General features: G+C 34.2%; 2 protein-coding genes across 6 annotated transcripts; both read right to left on the reverse strand.

The window, feature by feature from the left end:
• Nucleotides 1-4,210: 4,210 nt before the first annotated feature.
• Nucleotides 4,211-13,493, reverse strand: LOC145789228 (putative galacturonosyltransferase 7). The gene is made up of 8 exons (XM_082895995.1): nt 12,089-13,493; nt 11,170-11,201; nt 11,012-11,068; nt 10,773-10,838; nt 8,175-8,220; nt 7,959-8,005; nt 7,540-7,857; nt 4,211-4,714 (listed from the first exon to the last, which is right to left on the reverse strand). The coding sequence occupies exons 1-7, from the start codon at nt 12,234-12,236 to the stop codon at nt 7,651-7,653; spliced, it is 603 nt and encodes a 200-aa protein (XP_082752121.1). The 5' UTR covers nt 12,237-13,493; the 3' UTR covers nt 4,211-4,714; nt 7,540-7,650.
• A 1,813-nt stretch (nt 13,494-15,306) lies between these two features.
• Nucleotides 15,307-21,417, reverse strand: LOC114309146 (uncharacterized). 5 transcript variants are annotated; one of them, XR_014344892.1, is made up of 6 exons: nt 20,683-21,417; nt 19,581-19,772; nt 18,143-18,252; nt 17,954-18,033; nt 15,784-15,876; nt 15,307-15,534 (listed from the first exon to the last, which is right to left on the reverse strand). XR_014344892.1 is itself a non-coding variant. In XM_082895996.1 (5 exons), the coding sequence occupies exons 1-4, from the start codon at nt 20,713-20,715 to the stop codon at nt 15,840-15,842; spliced, it is 372 nt and encodes a 123-aa protein (XP_082752122.1). In that variant the 5' UTR covers nt 20,716-21,407; the 3' UTR covers nt 15,307-15,534; nt 15,824-15,839. The 5 variants fall into 5 exon arrangements, 1 of the variants encoding a protein (XP_082752122.1); XR_014344893.1 differs by having other exon boundaries at nt 15,824-15,876; nt 20,683-21,407; XR_014344894.1 differs by lacking the exon at nt 17,954-18,033 and having other exon boundaries at nt 20,683-21,407.
• Between the last annotated feature and the right edge of the window lie 1,676 nt (nt 21,418-23,093).

Genomic DNA, 23,093 nt, shown 5'->3' on the forward strand with positions numbered 1-23,093 from the left:
GGACGCCGTAACGGTTGCGGTGGCACGGTTGCAGTTGTGGAGTGTAGAGGCCGTAGCGTAACGATTGCGGTAACCGGAACCGTGAATTTTTTTATTTTTCGCACAATTTAAAAAAATTGACCGATACACATATTTTTTTCCATAATCATATTTATTGGGTTTTAAAATAAATATTGATCAATTTTTGTACATTTTTAAATATGATCCAATATATTTCATATTTTTAAATCACTATAAACTGAGTTTTTTACATTTTATTTTAATAATTAATGACTTTATATGTCATAAATCCATATTATGCTTGTGGCAACAAAAAAAAATTATTGGACTTAGATGTATAAAATTATTTTTTTAATTATTATACTTGTGAAAGCATATGCAACTTTTAATTTGAATAGTTTTAAAAAATAAATTATACATGCTAATGTAATCATATAAAAATTAAAAAATAAATTATAAAAAAATTTTTTTGTTTGGGTTTGGATCACTTGAATATTCATTTTCTTTTTGGATAACTAATAAATAAAAATAAAATAAACTAATCAAAAAAAATTGACATGTATAAAAAATGTATTAATATATAATTATAAGTGTTATGTTTTCTAGATTTTTTCAAAAAAAAATCAATCACTAAACAATGAGAAAAGCAAAAGAATAAATAATAGCCTAAATATATATATAAATAGATAATGACCACACTTATTATTATTATTATTATTATTATTATTATTATTATTATTATTATTATTTTCAAACAATATATAGATAGACGCACACAAACAAAATGGTTGAGTGATAGCAGCTGAATCGAATAGCATAGGTCTTACAGCTTTAACAAATCAATAATATGTTCATCATCTTCTCTCTTTTCTCTCTCTATCTCTTACTCCTCCATCTTTCCTTTTCATTTTCCCTCTTCTCTCTCTATCCCTCTTCCCCCATTTTCAGTTTTTTTTTTTTCGAAAGAAGCAATTCGGAACCGTTACGTAACGGTACGTAACAAGCCGTTACGACCGTTATGGCACCGTTACGATCGTTACGGCACCGTTACGACCGCTATAGCAGCCGCTACGACCGACACACCAGTAAATCTCCATCATACTGCAAAAGCGGTCGTAACAGGTGGCGGTAACTACCCAAACCGTTGCGTAACGGTTGCGGTCGCTTTTTAAAACCTTGAATATATATAAGCTTATGTAGAAGACACAAGGGACTTCTATGACTCCAATAGGGCATTGTATGTCTGTTGCACTACATTGAATTTGTTTTCACAAAATCAATCAAAACTTATAATATAGCTAAGGTAGTTGTGTTATATGTATGATTAGATGAAAATTATAATAATTGAAAGGCATGTTTTATATACTACTTCCTAATGGAATTAAAAACTAGTTGGCACCTGAGGCCAGTTGAACAAAACACAACCCCCACCCTGAATTGGCATCTCAATTGAAAAGATTCTTTCACTTGCATACAAAATCTTAATTTGTTTTTTTGATTAGAAAACAAACCAGTGAAAAATATTCTTCTTTGTTTTCAAAATTGTCATTCAATGTGTGTCACATACACATAGATATATAGTTTTCAAGGGCCGGTTTTGTTGTTGTGCACAAGTAGAACAAGTTAAGATTGGTCTGGTTGATTGATGTATTTAGATATTTGATTTTTTAATAAATTTATAGTGAAAAGAAAAAAATAAACTTTTCTCTGTGTGTTTTTTTTTTTTTTTTTCGTTTTCTTCGTAAATTCAGAATTGAAAAACACCGGTAAGTAAATTAGTGATAAAAGGAGAGAATAACAGCATTTTCTCACATAAAATCCTCCTGTAGAGAGAGAGCTCATGAATCAAATTCAATCCTCCTGTTCCAAGAAACAACTCACCCATTTATTATTATGAATGTGTTTTAAATATGTTATATATATATATATATATATGACAAAATTGTGAAGAGGCAGAAGATCCCTTTCCAATTCTGCATTTCCAAGGAATCCATAAAAATTACTTAGAAATATATTTTCAAAAAGATGTGATTATGCTTCAACTAATTTTTATATAATAAACTCACGCTTGAAATAAATTTTCATTACACATTAATTTTTTTGCTACTTGACATTATTGTTTGTGTTGGGTAGGTCCCTCCTTGAATGGGTGAGCCACACCAAGAGTGTTTTATTTGTTTATTTTATTATAGTTTATAAAGCTTCTCAAAAAAAAAAGCTTTGACTTGGTATCTGCCAAACAACAAAAGAGGATGAAGTAAGACTTTTTGGTAAGGCTTATTTTAATCTATACATACAGCAACACAGCAAACAGAGAGTGCCGAGAGAGAGGAGAAAAAGGGGAGAAAAGTTAGGTTTCCTCCAGAGGTCAAATTAAGATTGGATGGTCATTTCTTGTCTAATCTTGATGAAATTTTAGCATGTTGTTCATGAAAGCAAACTCTACATTTTGATAGAAGTTGATCTTGTCAAAGCTCTCTTGGATTGGTAGTTTGGGATATCCACTTTAGTGAGACCTAAACTTTATCTTTTGTTGATTTTTGTTGAAAACCACCTTTATGGTGATCATATAATTGTTGATTAGTGATCCAATAATATTCTCTTGATGATTATATGCCTCTAGTTGTGACTAGAGATGATATCTTGTAACCCCATTATTTTATAGTGGAAGTTGATTTGGAGTTGGACCCGTAGATGTAGACATTTTTGCCGAACCACATAAATTTGGTGTTTTGTAATTGTTTTTGTGCCTTTAAATTTTAAGCCATATTATTGCTTGTATTTTGTGGTTTGTTGCTTATTTTCTAATTACACAAGGAGGGAAAATATATGAGTTTTCTTAACAAGTGGTATCAGAGCAGATGGTTTGTGCCTAGAAAGTGTTTGATAAAATTCTTGTGTGAATTTTAGAATGGAAGATAATTCGAGGCTATGATAAAATTGACATCTTCGAATTATGCGATTTGGGAATCATGAATGGAGGATGTCATTTACACTAAGGACTTGTATAGACCAATTTATGGTGAAAGTAAAAGGCCGGAAAATATTGATGTTGAAAATTCGATGATAATGAATAGAAAAACCATTGCTCAAATTCGCCATTGGGTTGATCAAAGTATGTTTCATCATGTGGCTCAAGAAACCAATGCTTACACTTTGTGGAAGAAGTTGGAAGCCATGTATGAGAGGAAAACTGCGCAAAACAAAGCTTCTTTAATTAGAAGGCTTGTAAACTTGAAATACAAAGATGGGCGCACTATTGTAGAACACATGAATGACTTCCAAGGCTTGATCAATCAGTTGACAACGATGAAGATGGTGTTGGATGATGAGTTGCAAGCATTGTTAATGTTGAGCTCTTTGCCTGATTGTTGGGAAACATTGGTTGTGACTATAACCAATTCGGCTCCAAATGGTGTGGTCACCATCACTACAAGAATTTTCACTTTTGGCGTCTAAATTTTTAATCGCCAAAAGTCATATTTTAGTCACCTATAGTCTTTAGCGACTAGATTTTTTGGTCGGAAAATTAGTAGCCAAAGAGTAGTCGGGGAATATAATTGCCGACTAAACCTAATTTAGTCGCCAATAGGTTTGAAAATTAATTAAATAAATACATTTTTGCCGACCAATTTTTTTGTCGCCAAAAGCCAATTATTTAGTGGCCAAAAAAATTTTAGCTACTAAATTTTTTAGTCGCCAAAGGCAAATACTAGAGTTTTGGCTACGAAAATTTTAATAGCCTAAAGTCAATCTTTTTTTGCTACTAAAATTTTAGTCGCCAAATACTATTTCTTTTGACTACTAAAAATTTAATCGCCTAAACTACGACATTTTTTGCTACTAAATTTTTAGTTGCCAAAAGTTATATTTATTCTTCAACTTTTGTTTTTAGCTACAAAATATTTTAGTCGCCAAATGTTTGATTTTCTTTTGGCTACAAAACTTTTAGTAGCTAAAGGTTTGATTTTCTTTTGGCTATAAAACATTTAGTAGCCAAATGGTTATTTTTCTTTTGCCTGCAAAAAATTTAATAGCCAAATGTTTGATTTTCTTTTGACTACAAAACTATTAGTAACCAAATATTTGTTTGTTTTTTTTTCCCTTTTTATTGGCTACAAAACGTTTAGTCGGCAAAAACATGATATTATGTTTTATTGCTAATATTATAACGTGTCCATAAGCTGTCTATATTCCATTCAACCTGTAATACGTATATAAATAAAATGATACATAAATTATCAACCATTCCACAATCTGCATCCGTATACAAAAAATAAATTACTTTAATTGTCCAAGTACATACAAAGGAACTATTGTCCAAACTAAAATAATAATTCCATACAACATATACAATCATACAAAAAGTAAAGTCCTCCATATACAAAAATTACATTTACTATACCATGTGAAATGACCATTTGGCATGGTACAAATTACCATCGTAATCTGTACCACGACAAAAGGTGATGTATGTTCCAAGCCAAAAATACATCCATGTACCATGACAAAAAATCAATTTAGTGAACGGCGTCAAAAGGTGATCTATCTACCATGCCAATAATTATCTGTTCACTGCCAATAGTTTTCTGTATCAGGAATAGTTAACTGCACAAAACTGGAGACAACAAAAGTATTATATTACTTCTATGCAAAAGTACAATTTCCTCTCCATACACCAAAATACCTCTGCAAGTCCACGCAACGAAGTCATCTACAAAAAAAAAAAAAAAACATTAGAATTGGATCCAAAAATGCCCAACTTCATGAATGAATTTGGGAACAAGTAACAAATAAAAATAAGTGAGAAGCAACCTTCCATGATGAATCAATTATCAGTCATTGTACAGTCTTTCTAAAGTCTTTTGTTATAAGGAACATTGTTAAATGCAGAACAATCATTACTAAATCTTTCATTAGTAACATACAGCTAATGTAACAATCTTCTATTTGTATGCAACATGTATCCAAATTCTATGGCTAAACCAATATCAAAGCCCAATGTGAATAGAAAGTACTCTTTTTACCAACTTCCTCATTATTTGTTTGCAAAAGGCACTTGAATCATTAAATTGAATAAAAAACCATCGGTGCTTATTAATGTATGTCAGTGCCATTTCAGAGAGGATATTAGAACATGTGATAAAAATAATAACATACGTGTGTACGTTCACAAAATTAGCAAGTTTAAAGCATTCCGTCAGTTGTCACAAGTCCTATTTGTAATGGGAAAGCTGCCCGTGAGAGTCAGACGGAGGTTCGGGGGCTGTTTTGAAGTTTCGCCCCCGAAACACCCTTTTTCGACTAAGTTTTGGGCGTATTCGTCTCTAAATCCCAACCTACGGATCCGAATAACATTCCGTCAGTTGTCACAAATCCTATTTGGCATGGGGAAGCTGCCCGTGTCGGCCAAACGGAGGTTCGGGAGCTGTTTTGAATTTTCGCCCCCGAAACGCTATTTTTCAACTAAGTTTTGGGCATATTCGTCTCTAAATCCCAACCTACGGGTCCGAATAACATTCCGTCAGTTGTCACAAATCCTATTTGTAATGGGAAAGCTGCTCGTGAGAGTCAGACTGAGGTTTGGGGGCTGTTTTGAAGTTTTGCCCCCGAAACGCATTCGACTAAGTTTTGGGCGTATTCGTCTCTAAATCCCAACGTACGGGTCCGAATAACATTCCGTCATTTGTCATAAGTCCTATTTGGCATGGGGAACCTGCCCGTGTTGGCCAAATAGAGATTCGGGGGCTGTTTTGAATTTTCGCCCCCGAAACGCCATTTTTCGACTAAATTTTGGGCGTATTCGTCTCTAAATCCCAACATACGGGTGCGAATAACATTCCGTCAGTTGTCACAAGTCCTATTTGGCATGGGGAACCTGCCCGTGTCGGCCAAACGGAGGTTCAGGAGCTGTTTTGAATTTTCGCCCCTGAAACGCCATTTTTCGACTAAGTTTTGGGCGTATTCGTCTCTAAATCCCAACATATGGGTCTGAATAACATTCCGTCAATTGTCACAAGTCCTATTTGGCATGGGGAAGCTGCCCGTGTCGGCCAAATGGAGGTTCGGGGGCTGTTTTGAATTTTCGCCCCCGAAACGCCCTTTTTCGACTAAATTTTGGGCGTATTCGTCTCTAAATCCCAACATATGGGTCCGAATAACATTCCGTCAATTGTCACAAGTCCTATTTGGCATGGGGAAGCTGCCCGTTTCGGCCAAACGGAGGTTCGGGGGCTGTTTTGAATTTTCGCCTCCGAAACACCCTTTTTCGACTAAGTTTTGGGCGTATTCGTCTCTAAATCCCAACCTATAGGTCCGAATAACATTCCGTCAGTTGTCACAAGTCATATTTGGCATGGGGAAGCTGCCCGTGTCAGCCACACGGAGGTTCGGGGGCTGTTTTGAATTTTCGCCCCCGAAATGCCATTTTTCGACTAAGTTTTGGGCGTATTCGTCTCTAAAGCCCAACCTATAGGTCCGAATAACATTCCGTCAGTTGTCACAAATCATATTTGGCATGGGGAAACTGTTCGTTTCAGCCACTCGGAGGTTCGGGGGCTGTTTTGCATTTTCACCCCCAAAACGCCATTTTTCGACTAAGTTTTTGCCCCAGAAGATTGCTTAATGAATTACAATTGCAAATCTAAAAAAAATGACTATATGTATGTCCTTGATTTTGTAGTAAGATTGAGACTCCCTTAAGTTATTTAAATGATCCCCCTGAGTAGAAACAATGTAGGTCAACCTTTAAGAATCCTAGAAACACTCAGAAATGGAAACAAGGTGGTCAATCTAGAACAAGTACATTTATAGTGTTTGTACTATTACGAACAAAAATGACTAAGTTTGCCCCTTTTTCTTCTTCAAAAGAGTTTAAGTTAAATACATATTGTGAACATCGTTGGATACCTGAGACGAAATAATTCTAACCAACCTTGCCATATTTGTTTTAACTACCCAGCACCAAAATTACGGACCCAATGCACAAAATGTTTTTGGGAAGGCTGTATTAAATTTTCGCCATAAATACCAATGTATATATCAGCCTAAGCCCAAATTTAGCAGCCCTTCTTGACAACCAACACAGTTACTCAAACACAACAGAATGGATTCAAGTTCAAAAGAATTTGTTCATGGGTCATGTTATGTAAGTACAGGAAATCCAAATGCCAAAAAAAAGTAAGAAAAAAAATTTAATCCAGAAAAGGCAGTGTAAAAAAATCATAATACAACAGAGCATGTATAAAAGGACAGAAATCATAATTTGTTCATAGTAATATAATTTAAATAAAAATTATAAAAAGACCATTAGTATAGGCTTGAAGTACAGAGATCAAGTTCAAGTAATGAAAAAATTCACGATATGCATCATGAGAGAAACTTCTATTTTTTGCAAGCATGGACACAATTCATATGATACCTAGCAGGTGGACCTACAGGCAAACAGCAGTCACCTCACTGCCAAACAAGAGTTTAGTATTTAATAGCTTAGACCAATGGATGGAATATTGGGTATTTCATAAAGAAGTTGTCACTTACTGCTGTGGGAGATCTGCATCTGTGGTAGTTTCACTGAGAACTCGCTTAAACTCTTGAATATTTTGCTTCATTGCATGGGACAATTTGTCCTGTGCTGGAAGCTTTGCAATACTAGGATAGTAAGCTCGGGCAACATAAAGTTGATCCTTCAATTTCTTCACCATATCGTCTTTCATTTTTTCCTTGTGTTCTTGACGCCTTGTGTTCTTGACGCCATATACAATAGCTCCCAAATTTCACTTCACACAATTTTTCACTCTCATCAATGATACCTTTCATATATTCAGTGACTTCAACCGTAACACCAATTCCGGTGCTCTGAAACAGATTTTAAAATAGATCATGATCTATGACGCCCATGCATTGACCAAAAAATAAATAGCATGATGACTAAACCAATCACCCTAATAAATACGTACATTTGCTTTGAGACGTGGTTTCGGTACATCAGTAGGCACAGTCAAGCCTGCCAATTTTCAACCCCCAACCCCCCCCAACACACAAAAACAAACAAATAAATAAGCTAGTAAATAGAAGTGAGCTCCAGCCAACATCTTTATACAGGGTAAAGAACTAGCAAAGCAACACTGCAAAGTCCAGGTCATTTACAAGTTGATTAAGCAGGGCAACCATACCAATAGTTTTATTTTCAGCTTCTTTAACAGAGTTTCTTCTAGAATCCTGACCAAACAGAAAAAAGCAAGAAAATGAGAAAAAAACATACAAAACAAGACATAAATTTTGAAGATGATTGGATTATGGTAGAACGTACAAGACGTGTAAATAAACAGACAAAAACAAGACCTGCACTCAACAATAAGAGCATCATAAGAATGGAACTCAAAAACAGTAGCTTTTTCTTTTACAGACAGCATTCGCAGCTCATAACCTGACTGCTAACAAGCAGGTGCTTCAGTCCACAACACAACTTCATAAATTAATGCCAAGTTCAAAAAAACACACAGATAAAGTTTAAGACAGTTAGCATCCATCAAAGAAAGAAACAAACATACCTAGACATACCAAGAGAAACAAGTCTGTTATTCGGAGGTCAAGAACAGGCATATAGAACTGCTTCAAGAGAGAAATATGAAAAGTTATGTATCTGTGCCACTACGATATGGACCAGAATAAGAAGAGCCTCACCACAAAACTGAATGCTGTGAAAGTTTAAGTGTTCCATAAATATGGATATAAGAATGCACAACACTTGTGATGTTCAACTCTGCAACTGATAGAAAGGTCTCAACAGTAAAAGTCAAGTTTTGGAGGATCGGCACTTTATACTAATGGAGTCCGATTATGGTTGCTGTTACATAGATCTCTAATACTAGGGAATTAATGGTAGAGGGTCTCGTGAACACAATTGGTAGTTTAATTGTTTAAAGTGTGATTTGACTTAAATGCACTAATATTAAAAAATATTAGAGTGGGAGGAACAAAATAACCCACACTGCCCATAAATAAAAAATTAAAAAATTGAATGTTAATTGTAAAAATAACCATAAAAAAAGTTAAAAGCCAATTAATAAAACCAGTAAAACAATCATGGTTGATTTTGCAGTGGTTTAGGCAAAAAGGTATGAGTAAAGTTTTTAAGGTTTTCTACATGAAAAAAGGGTTGGAATTGGCTCAATGTAAAAGTCTTTAGTTCCAAGATCTATAGAGAAAAGTGGCTAGACTTCTCTAGACAAAATTGATTTTAGGGATCTTTATTGTGAAACTAGAGTCCAAAATGTTTTTTTTTTTTTTTTTTTTTTTTTGGGGGGGGGGGGGGGGGTACATGAGGCATGGATACTTACGTATCTGATACTTCCTACATGTATCCATAATTTGAAATTAATTTTTTTAATTTGAGAAGTATTGAATTCTTTTCAAATACTCTTAAATGAAGTATCTAAACTATTATGAAATTGAAACAGTAATAATTCTTGCATAGCATTAGAGTATAATTGCTAGGATAAATACAAGAATAATTTTTCAATACTTTGCTTACTTCTTAGAAATTAAAAAATAAAGAAATTAAAGTAGTACTCTACTTTCTATTTAGAATTTACTGAATTGATGATCCTTAATGTGTCATAAATATGACCTATATTCATAACCATACTTTATACAACGCAAGGATACATATGAAAATATAATGATACTAAAATAGAATTTCAACAATTTGGTGAAGTTCTATGCCAGGTTTTTCAATGTGAAAGAGCACTTCACTATCCTCCACTTAGTGCGCGAGACTCATAATGCTGACAAGGACCTCCTCACCTATGTCCACCTTTTTTGTGAAAAAACAGTGGACATCCTAGACCCAATAGCATAAGACTACTTGTGAAGCTCTCTTCATTTTGACAGCATGAGCTCTCATTAAAAAATCCACTTGGTAAACCACCATGTTACAGATTCCGCAAGCCTGCCTCCATTTGGTTGGGAGGAAATTGAGCATCATCATGTGAGCCCCTCCTCACCGACCAACCATACCCAACTATCAAGCTAATACATGGAAGCTGCGTCAACCCCGAACACTCCATTTATGCAACCTAAAACTCCTGAGCCCAAGCAATGACAATCAAAGGAAACAGCAAAAGTTTGATCAACCTCCAACCTCCTCTCCTTGTTTCCACAGAGGAGGTTAAGCTTGAAGCCTATGTAGCAAATGGGAAGGTGGCCCTACATGAGGCAAGAAGGCCAATTTCGAAGAAAGACCTATCAAAACCAAACTACTGCATATATGATCTCTCACTCCATCACCCCATGACGGACTACTAACATAGAGAAATCTCATCAACAAGAGTATAAGTTGTCTTATGAATTTCATCCATACCACGTGTCCGATGACCGCACTAGTCATACAATGCACCACATCAACGTGGTGGTCAAAAAAAAAGAGGCATGACCTAGGTGTGCCGAAGTATTCAGCATCGTGGAACTCTAGTCTAGTGGCTCAAAAGCTAGAGATGGGAGATTCGCCTTGGTGTTGTGCCCAATGTAACTTGACCCTTTGTCATTATTCTCAACCTAGTTCAAACAAAGACCAGCATAAGTGGGTAATTCAGCTCTACAAAGAAATTTTCACCTCCTTCAGTTTAACATAGACCAAAGCAAACAAAGGAACACTGCCAACTTTTTACCCGCAACAAGTTAAGCATTAAATATACATTTACAACAATATGATTGATGACTTAACAGTACAAAAAGTTGAGTCTTAACCATCAGAGCAGAATGCAATGAACCTTTGGAAGAGTTGGCATCGATCTGCTTATAAGGGCATCTACTGGTTTGGATTGGTCCGTCTGGGTCTGCCAATAAATAAATGAACAAATAAAGTACTGTAAATTATCTTAAAACAAAAAATTAAAGAAAAATAAGCATCTCTTCTCACAAGCCCAATCTCTTGACAATTTAAATCAGTGAAATTTTCTAAAAACAGGGTGAGTTACAAATTTCTTTGGACCGAAACAAAATATATTACCTTAGTCCGATTGCCGGAGTTTGCCCAATTGTGTTGATCAAAAACTTTAAGAACATTCTGATTTGCCCAGAAAAGAAAAGAAAAGAAAAAATGTATCAGTATCACAAGAAGAAATTTTAAACTGTAGTCTAAATTTATAAAGGCCTTAAAATCCTTACTGAAGTTGAAGTCAGCGGTTCTGTTGCATAAGCTGCAAAAGATACAGAAAAACACTTTAAACAATATAACTACTTTCAACAAAAAAAAAAAAAAAAAATTGTAATTGACGGATGAAAGAAGTAACCCTGTCATGGAATAGTTGTGATTTCATGCAGAGAATATAAAGATAAGTACAAACCTATCAGTAGAATCCCAAAGAGACTAAGATCCATATCATATTATATGAAGCACAAGTCTACCATAAAATATTACATATCACGTGAAAGAAATGCATGAATTCTCTCTATGAGTAAGATTTCCCTAGAAGGGAAAGAAATAGTAAAATCTCACAATTTATGATCAATTTATTCAATATTTACTTTTTTAGGGAACAAATTTCACATTTAAATTATGTCAGACATTACTCAGATTTGGGTGGCAAGAGTAATTTGAAGTATAAAATTAAATACAAATGTGATTTGATGAAAGTGTTATCTATGTCAGATTAACTTGATTTTTTTGTATAGATGTTCTACTAGATATACCCCAAAAAGTTAATAGTTTGGATTATCAAAATAGGCCCCGTAGCCTGTGCAAGTGATTTCATCTCAAACCAAATAGAAAGAAAAATTTAAAAGAAAAAGAAAAAATTGCAAGGGCAAGGAGATTTGATAAAATCAAAGGGGAAACCAAAGGCATTCGCAAACTAACTGATCTAAAACAGAAATTGAAGAAGCAAAAAATCAAAAAAACAACCACAGACGTTTGAGATCTGAACTACATTGTACAAAATGGAATTCAGTCTCTTCGGCATTAAACGGATTTGAGATCATCTTACTAGAATCATTCGAATTTGAGAACTTTTTTACAAAATTAGAGTGATGAATATCATAAGAAAAGATTTAAACAAACAAAGAACAAAAATGTGGTCAGATTTACCAGAAGTGGAGTGAGAGCCGCTATGGAGACCGAGCAAAAACACGAGAGGAACGAGCATGGAAAGGAAAACAAGGCCGAGCACCGCCACCACCAGGCATCTCCACCGCCTCTTCGGCGGCACAGTAAACGATGAACCACCGCCCTTCATCTCCTCTCACTCCAAAACCTTCTCTCTCCACTTATTTCTTCAACTTTTTCTACGCTGTGTGTGTGAATTGCAATTCAAAACTTCAATTAAAACCTAAATTATGATTCAAATGATGATGATGATTGGGGATGGAAATGATTGATTGATTGTTTGTGGAACTGAGAATTTGAAGTAGCGACGGTTCTTTGTGATGGGAATCTGATCCGTTGTTCTTCGAATCAGATATGCATTTTTACGCTAGGCATGAACTGGAAAGGAGGAGGAGGAGGAGAAGATCAAAAGAAGGAATTGAAACAACAATTGAATGGGATTGGGCCTTTTTTTTGTTTTTGTTTTTTGAAATAGGGGGAAAACACAGAAAGGGGGAGACAGAGAGAAAATCATAGAGAGAGACATTAAACATCATGTTGCAAGGTTAGTGAGCACAGAATCTGATATGGGTTTCGATCCCAGAATCTGACGATTAACCCATGGCTGCTTGAGCACACTTCTCCCCAATTTTATTTTCTTTGTTATGTATTGAATCTGGTACTCTGTTTCCAATTGAATTAGACATGAATGCTTTCAAAATTGGAAAAACTTAAAAAAATCTGTTATACATGTATTTGCATAAAATGTTTTCCATATAATTTCATGGTCAAATCTTTTATTTTTTTCACATCAGTTGGGGGGCCTTATGATGAAAATTCAAATTATCTTAGTGGATTTCAGTGACATATATGGGTTCAGTACATAAACCTAACCAAAAAGAAAAACCTGTGATTCAAATTTTCAATTTGTATAATACAGGGGTTCAAGAAAATTCAAATTTTCATCAATCGTCTGATTGTTACACACACTGAAGCCTTTATTGTTGTTATTATTACACACACTGAATGATTAAAAATTGCTTACAAATTGATTTCGGATTGTTCATTCAAACATCATTCACACACATTGCACAGCAGGCTACGGGTCTGAAATAGGGGAAACACATGGAAAGGGGGATGCAGATAGAGAGAGAGATGGAGAGACACAGAGACAGACAAAGACATAGATACGCCCTTTTCCAGAGAGCTCGGGCGAGAGAGGCACAGACGGACTGAGAAGCACAACGCCAAAGCGATAGAGAGAGAGAGAGAGAGCGAGAGAGAACCTGTGATTCAAGGGCTGAGACGGTGGTGATTGGCGCCGGTGGCGGTGGATGTGGCCGTCTGTGCGTCGCCCGTACAGTAGAATACGGTGAGGGGGCTGAGTTCTGTAAGGGATTTGGTGAGGTGTGTGATACACTGTGGTTCAGTGTGTGAGATGGTTGTCTATACATCACCAGCAACGCGCGCGCATCACTTAATGAAGTGGCGCGAGTTCGAATTTCAACTTTTTACCGACTAAATTATTTTGAGTCGGGAAATGAATGCCTGATCAGACTTTAGCGACGAAATTTTTGTCGGTAAAGCCTATTTGGCGACTAATAAGTATTTTAGTCGGGAAAAAGTGTATAATATAGATTTTATTTTAATTTTTTTGCCTAAATTGTACACCAACAGCGACTAATTTTTTATTTAGTCGCTGAAAAGTCTAATTTTTGCCGACTAATTTAAAATTTAGTCACTAATTGAGAATATTTGCCAACTAAAATATTTTAGTAGGTAAATATAGAACCAATGCCGACCAAAATCAATTTTAGTCACCAAAATTAGTCGGCAAAGGCGCTTTCTCTTGTAGTGCATGGATATGGTGAAAGATAGCATGTTCAATGAAGAAGCTAGAAGAAAGGAGCATGGTACTTCCAGTGAGTCACAAGCTCTTGTTGCTAAAAACAGGGGAAGAAGTAGAAACAAAAAAATTTACAACCGTGACAAGTCAAGAGACAAGTCTAGAGGAAAATCCCAATCTAGGAAAGACGTGAATGCTATCATTGTGGCATGAAAGAGCATATGAAAAAGGAATGCTGAAAGCCTAAAAGAGAGCAAAATAAAGAAAGAGGTGGTGAGAACAATGGTGATAAAGAAACAACTGCACTTGCTTCTAAGGATGGTGATGCTATTATTGTCAGTGATGATGACTATGTTGGGCTCACAAGGCATGATCAACCCAGTTGGGTGATTGATTCAGGTGCTTCCTTCATTACAACAAATTTGGGATTTAAAGACGAAACAAATTTGTCCCAAAATATATATATTTCGTCACCCAAACTAATTACGACAAAAATTTTTCGTCACCCGTTTTGTCGCCAAAACCTCGTCGCTAAAGGGTCGTAGAGACGAAAAAACAATTTCGTCATTGAAAATGATAAATTTGTGACGAATTTTTTTGTCTCCAATACGCTCTGTTGGGAACATACTTGTAAGTAATTAGCGACAAAATATTTTGTCATTAAAGGAAGAAATTAGAGACAAAAGTATTTCGTCATAAATATAAGAAATAGAGACGAAATAATTTTGTCATGCTTAATATAAACGAAGACAAAAAAATTTTGTCAAAGAAGCTACCAATAGAGACAAAAACAAATTCATCATTAAAAATGATAAATTTGTGACGAATTTTTTTGTCTCAAATATACTCTGTTGGGAACATACTTGTAAGTAATTAGCGACAAAATATTTTGTCATTAAAAGAGAAATTAGAGACAATTATTTTGTCATAAATATAAGAAATGAAGACAAAATAATTTTGTCACATTTAATATAAACGAAGACGAAATTTTTTTGTCAAAGAAGCTACCAATAGAGACAAAAACAAATTCATCATTAAAAATGATAAAATAATGTCAAAAAAAATTCGTCACACATTGAGGATATAGTGACAAAATGTGACAATATTTTTTGTCACGACAAATGCATTTAGTGACGAAATAAAAAATTCATGACAAAATTAATCATCCACCTAAGCGAAATAAGAGACAAAAGAACCTTCTTTAGGGATGAAAAATTTTGTCAATAATTTCATAATATTTTTTTCCATATTATATACCTATTTTATCAAAATCTAAATTTTAGTTCAACAAATATAACCCTGTTCATGTTGAAACCTGTTGAATATAACAATTCCATCACAACTTAACCTAACCTGTTATCAACACATTTACGAATTAACAAAATGAAAATATCCATTCATCATCACAAATAATTTCATCCTAATACAATAAAATAGTGAAATATCCACAAAATATCCAAAAGTTATAACTTGTTCAATTTTACCAAAAATCCAACAATAACTAGTGCAACTCCACAAAGTATGTGTATCCTTATCAAACAAAAATGAACATTCAAGCAAATTAGATCATTGTTGCACGTCAAAAATGCCACCCCAATCCAATCTGCAAAAAAATAAATTAAAAGCTTTAGTAATTAATTAATTATACAAAAGATTAAAAACATTAGTAACTCATCAATTTACAATTAGATCAATTATACAATTTACCCCTCTAACAGACTTTTTTTTCGAGATTATGAGAACAAAAAATTAATTTTAAGGCTAATTCACAAATGGTACATCCCATTAATGTGCCGTAAGTTCATATAACTTATATTGGTCCATTTAATTCTTAAAGTGCAAGGATACGTACCAGTTTTTCTACTCTAACAGGGATTGACCTAGAACCATACGTGTGTTTTGTATACATCATTTCTCTGTTCGCGATGTTACCCTTTGATTGCTCCTATAAGAAAGAATGACCAATATAATAATGAAATGTATCATTAGTAAGACAAATATGTTAGCTTTTGATTGTTCTTGTAAGGAAGAATGAACCAATATAACAATGAAATGTATCACTAGTAAAACAAATTTAATGCTTGATAATAAAGAATTGCATTATTCATATCTATCCTTTTCCTATATATCATTTCAACTTAAAAGATGTTTCAAATTATTCACTAGTTTCATTCAATTCTTTGAAATATAGATTAGAGGACTTGTTGAGATTTCATTATAAGATGATTTTTCTAGGTGAAAAAAGAAAAACGAGTAATTTACACCGTTCACAATTAGGGGGCATATAAGCATGGGCAAGATAGATTGTGAAAAAATCCATTTACATTTCACAAGATATGGAACAATTACTGATACCAAACTCATATCCCTTTCTTTCTTCCACAACTATATCAAATCTAAAGTTCTGTCTTAATACCCTGTATTAGTTACTCAGCTAGTTGCTTACCATTATCATGAAACTTCAGACCAAACTCAAGAACAAACAGAAAATACAATCATAGAAACTGAAATCTTAGTTCTTTATTCTATGATGTGAAAGATGCATTTTAAGGAATCATAAATTAATCTCCTATTATGTGAGCCTTCCAATCCATGTTTAATAGTTTCCCTTTCTCATTTTGCCACTTATTTGGTTTTTATTATGTTTCACTTACATGCTTAGAGGATAAGGAAAAAAGAACACATGGAATTTCACAGCAAATTGATTGTGTTCTTTCTAATTTTTTGAAATCTCTCCCTATTCTAATCAAATTTTATCTAAGTTACAAGCAAAAGAATATGAAATTGCTACAATTCATCCAAATTAATAGCTCTTTGTTGATCTTCTACCTCAATGCTTTCTGAGAGGCCACATCACAAAATATACACAAAAGTAAAATGACACTACTACAAAAACATATAAAAATCACACTTTTTTTGTGTGATGTATGCTATTTAATCACACCTTTTAGTTTTGTTAAAGTGTGATCTTTGGGAGTGTGATTAAAAGGGATCATTTTTAATCACATATTTTAAGTGTGATTAATAACATTTAGATCACACCTTTTAAGTATGATTAAAAATATTTAGATCACATATTTTAAGTGTGATTAAAAATATTTAGATCATAACTTTTAAGTGTGATTAAAAATATTTAGATCACACATTTTAAGTGTGATTAATAACATTTAGATCACACCTTTTAAGTGTGATTAAAAATATTTAGATCGCATCTTTTAAGTGTGATTAATAATATTTAGATCACACATTTTAAGTGAGATTAATAACATTTAGATCACACATTTTAAGTGATTAAAAATATTTAGATCACATCTTTTACAAATTTTAAGTGTGATTAATATCTAATAAAACATGTGATTAATAATCAGATAAGATCACACGTTATATGTATTTGAAGAATGTAATGCGCACTATATACTATATTTTGAATCACAACCATATATTGAATGGAATAACGTCATATATTTCATAAATGAAAGTTAAATGTTTAAAAGTATATACAAAGGAATTAATAAAAAGTTTTTAACTGTGCTTACATATATTAAAAAATAAAAAAACTTGAAAAAATGAAATTGTTGAATTCTTTGACCATATTTTGCATTTCTCCAAGAAATTTCTGACTTGAAAAATAAAAAACACAAATTAATTCAGAAACCACTAGAAGCATATGAATAAACTTAATATTTTTTGTAGAGATTGTTCTTGTCTTACAAAAGACAAAATCGAACATTTTCTCATCACACTGACTCGTCATCTACTGCATCAATAGAAAATGAATAACAACTTTGATTATTATTAGTATAAAATGTTTGGATTACCATATATAAATATGACATATACATAGAATCAATAAATCCAAAATGAAAATCTTCAATGTATGAGCAGATATTTTAAAGTCATAAAACCAAATATACATAGAATCAACAAATCTAAAATGAAATCTTGAAGTGATTATATATTCCTTACCAACTAAAGAAATTGTTGATTAGCAATTTAAATAACGGAAGTTATATCATACTTACATTGGATTTCAACTCATATTCTTTAGTACAAAATTAATCCATTCAACTCGCACTTCATCAAGTTCGGTTTCCGTGTAAGTCTTTTTTCCATTGAATTGCAAGAGGTTATTTACAAACAATTAGATAATATGAAGAAGATGTACAAGTATCATGAATATAATAGTAATAAAAGTATAGAATTTATCTCACATTTTGTTTTCCAGCTGTTTTATTGTCACTCTGATCAGAGTAGGGGACATACTGCTGAGTTTGGTGATCATAAGAATACCAAACCCCATTGTTACCATCATAATATAATCCTGCACATTTATAAAAAAAAATAAAAATAATAATAATAATAATATAATCCTGCAAAACACAAGAATAAATAAATAAATAAAACATTGATCTTCATCAGAAACTAGACCAAATTCTATTTGGTCTACTCCACTAGCACTAGTACCCGTCCAGTTCATTAGCAGCAAAATAAAGCATGCTTGCATAAAAATAGAATACATATTATCATAGATATGCTTCACCTAATCATGGCATTAAAAATAAAAATAAAAAATATTAATACTTTATGTTACATATTTGTTTACCACTAACCCAATTTTAACTAACAAACCATGCCTTCATTGATTAGTATTGTTTTGAATTTTCAGAGTATAAAACAGAATATGAAGATGTGAAAGTTTTCTCACAATTATAAAACAACAAGAAGATGTTGAAATAAAAACAATAATGACATTTTCTATCTGAGAAGTTGCGAATGTCAATATAAAATATCATCATTTCACTCTGTTTATGACAATATCATGGAGTTGGGGGGTTTAAGGCTTCTTGTGGCCATGACTCCATATGTTCATGAGAAATGACATCTGTGAATGAACCGACAATAAATACACAAGAAGAAATTGGTAGGAGTAAATATTTTTTATAAAACAAAAATATTAATTATTTTCAAGAAATATTCCTCATGAAAACTTTTGTATATCTCCACAAATTAACCCTCTGTAAACCTCAAAATTTGGAAGAAAGATCCCCCATCAGTATATTGGATAGGTTTGTTAGCAGCACCCAACAAATACTGCTCTCAAAGTTGTACAATTCTATTGAGTGATGTCTCTCCTTTCATCTCTCTGAATAGTGTAGAAATATCGGGGCTCTGCTCAAAATTTCAAATATAAAAAACCTTGTAACAATTACTAAAATTATATTTTCTTAAAATAATCCATACTGAAAACCATCAACAAATGCAGAGCAATCCAAGCCAACCATAAACTCCAAAATAGAAATGCTGTCACAATGTAATGGTCAGTTGACAGCAGAAATCCAAACCAGAGGCCCTTTAAAAATTGAACGCCACCACAAGACCAATGATTAATGAAACTAATTATTTGATGCACACTGAATAAGATTGTTAAAGATTTAGGATGCCACACTAGTGCACCAGTCCAATTGCATGAGAAACACATCAGAACTTTCACTTATAGAACACAACATTGATATCACGGGGACTATGGCTCACATGATACAACACTTGCAACATTTGCCTATATTATGCATAAACATAAAATCAAGACAGCTTTTATAGTAACAATGAGGAAAACAACAACTAAAATGTAGCTTCCAAATAAATAAATACCTGTATTTCCATCATAATAGAATTCAGAAGAAGCATCATAATAATAGCCAGATGCTTCATCCCAAACAAAGCCAGATTGTAATGAATAAGCATCCTTAGACCTGCAACCTCTCCACCACTTGGCTCCTGCCCACCAGAGGGCTGCTTATTGTCTGGATTATACTCCTTTGGTGCCCATCCAACAGCATCATACTACAAGGATTGAAAGGAGGGAATGTATTTATTCAATCAGGTTCGTCAACAATATAGACTAATTGCATCTAACCAATACAAGAAAATAAGAAGAGATCAGCCAGGTAGAATGTGTGCATGTGTGCATACACGTGTGAGTGTCTTTGGAAGCAATCATGAGCATTCAAAGTGTTTGCTTCCTGAGTTACCATTGCAATGAATCCTCTCCTTAAATTACATAACACTAAAAACAGCTTCAGGTCAGCAAAAGGACCACAGTAGTTTTCTAGATAGCAGGGATAAAGAATGGGATGAATAAACTATGAAAAATCCAAGAACAAGCACAAAGTGTATCCTGCAACGTATATGATGCTACGTAGGGGTAGAGCCAGGATTTCTCCATAGGAAGTCATACGGCAGATCTCGCCGAGCTGTTAATGGATCGACATGAATTTTATTTGATTAAATCATTATTGAATATTACTTAATAGAGGCCAATTGAACCAATAAAATTATAAGAGATTAATCTCAATTAAACATTATTTGTATAGTTTTTATAGTTGAAGGGATCAAAATGATATATACTTTAGTGGGTTATTAATCTCATTTTTATAAGAGATTAATCTCATTTTTATAAAAAGATATATAGAAAAATAAAAAAATAATATGATAAAAAAATATGTACTTAGTGGGTTATTCCAAACAATCCCTTAGACAGAGATATCGTTACGTCGCAGAGCCTTGGATTACTCTGAGAATCTGCGTCCGATTTACGCGGATCCTATTCGCACACTCAATTCGTGATCATTATTTCCAATAATAATTCAAAAAATCATAAATAAAAGCTACGAACTTTACTATACACAGAAAATTCATGTAAAAGCGAGGAAAATAAAAATTTAAACATCGAAATTACTAAAATTATACATACCTGTATCAGTAATCTCACTCTCCGGTGAATCATGTCTCATCGAATCTTCATCCACCACCTCACCACCGCCATTTTCATTGCTCTCCGTCGATTCCACTTCAGAAACTCCTCGACTCTTCTCCTCTTCGTTATTCTTCTTCTTCACATCCTCGCCTTCCTCTCTGTTTTTCACTTTCTTCTCAGCCACTCGTCGAAGCTCGATCGCGACATCGGCGATGGAGTAGAACTTCTGCATCTGTATAATCGGGATCCAATTCAGTCGCCGCCGGTGGATCGCAGTGAACGCCGAATCGTACTCCGATCCTCCGCCGCCCTCAAGCTGTTTCAGGTGACTGCACAACGCGTCGATGATGGCGTTCGCCGCCGCAAACTCTCCCCGGAACTACGCGATAATCGCGTCCTTGGCAAACGACTCGGACATCATCGCAGGAGCTTGTTGAACCGTCACCGGAATCATCATCGGGACTCGGTTGGATTGTGACTCAACGCCTGCCGCCGGCGACATCTCAGGTACTAACTCTTCTTCTCCTTCTCGTTGAATGCTGTTATCGTTTTGGTGGTTACGTTTCGGCCGAAATTACGGTGATTTTGAACGGGTTTTCTAGAGAGAGAGAGAGAGAGCGAAAGCCAAAAGGTTGGGGATGAAAGCGAGGGTTTGGTTCAAGAGATTGAGGATTTTGGGTTTGGGTTTGGGTTTGGGGCGGGGGGGAAACCTGAGCTGGAATGGAAAAGAAGAGGGGGGGGGGGGGGGGGGGGGGGGGGGGGGGAGATAGGGGGGAGAATGGAAATTTTTTTGATTTTTTTTTTTTTTTTCTGATTTTCATTACAAATGAATATTTAAATAATAAAACGATTTTTTTTTTTTTCAACGGAGAATGTGATTGCTATAAAAAAAAATTATTAAAATAATTTTTTTTATAGTTAATGAATTTTTGTTTTTGTTTTTTCATTTAGTAAGGTTGAAAATTTATTTGTTTCATATTTATTTTAATGAATACAAAATTATTATTATTTTTTTATTTGGTAGAAGTAGGGATAATATTTTCCATTAAAATAAATTTAATTTTTTGTGGCCAATGAAAAATATTTTTTTACGACCCATTTTTTTTTTGTTAAGTGATGGTGAAAGAGATAAGTGGTGAAGTTGTGGTAGTGATAGAGAAGATAGAATAGTGGTGGTAGAGAGTGAGCAAGGTGAACATAATGGGGGAGAGAGACAAGTAGACAGACAGACACATAGAGAGAAAGAGAGAGAGAGAGAAGAGCGAGAGACAGACACAGAGAGAGAAAGAGATAGAGAAGAGTGATAAGTGAGAGAGAGACAAAGAGAGAAAGAGATATAGAGAGAGAGAGACAGGGAGACAGAGAGAGAAAGAGATAGAGAGAGAGACATATAGAAAAATAGAGAGAAACAAGATATGAGCGAGAGATAGACAGAGAGAGAGAAATAGAGCGAAAATAGATGATCGAGAGAAAGACATAGAAAAAGAAAGACGAGGAGAGAAGAAAGATGGGCGAGAGAGATAGAGAGAGAGAAATAGAGAGAAGATAAATGAGCGAAAGAGAAGAGAGATAGAGAGATGAGAGAGATAGATAGAAAAGAGATGAGCGAGAGACAAAGAGAGAAAAAGAAAGAGACAGAGACAAAGACTGACAGACAGAGAAGAGTGATAAGTGAGAGAGAGAAGAGAGGTAATATTTTGTGGTAGAGGAGAGGAAGCGGCAGTAGTGGTGAAGGTGGTGGATGAGAGACGATGGTGGTGGTGGTGATGGCGAAGGAGATTAGTGGTGAAGTTATGGTAGTGGTAGAGTAGATGGAGTGGCGATGGTGAAAGACAAGTAATGGTAGTAGTAGTAGTGGCAATAGTGGTAGTGGTGGTAGTGGAGTGGTGGCGATGGTAGTAGTAATGGTAGTCGTAGAGGTGAAATGGCGACCGTGGTAATAGTGGTGGTAGTGAAATGGCGTTTGCAGTAGTGGTGAAGGTAGTAAAGGAGATGAGTGGTGAGAGAAAGAGATGAGTGAGAGACACAGAGAGAGAGAGAGAAAAGAGATAGAGAGAAGAGAGATGGATGAGAGACACAGAGAAAAAGAGACAGACAGACAGACAGAGAAGAGTGATGAGTGAGAGAGAGAAAGAGAAGAGTAACAGAGACACAGAGAGAAAGAGAGAGACGGACAAACAGAGAAGAGTGATGAGTGAACCGCAACCTCTGATTTTTTTTTAATAGCTAAATTATGTTTTTTAAGATTTTTTTATAAAAATAATTTAACAATCTTATCACTAACCATAGCGCATGAGAGAAGTTGAAAAGGGTATTGTAGTAACTATACACAGATTGTATCTATAATTATTTGTATGAGGAGATTTTAAATACTGATAGGGGATTTTGACCAAATCAATAAATGCAAG

The sequence above is a fragment of the Camellia sinensis genome, chromosome 11, assembly GCF_055761805.1.
Source record: "Camellia sinensis isolate YWXY chromosome 11, ASM5576180v1, whole genome shotgun sequence".
NCBI lineage: Eukaryota > Viridiplantae > Streptophyta > Magnoliopsida > Ericales > Theaceae > Camellia > Camellia sinensis.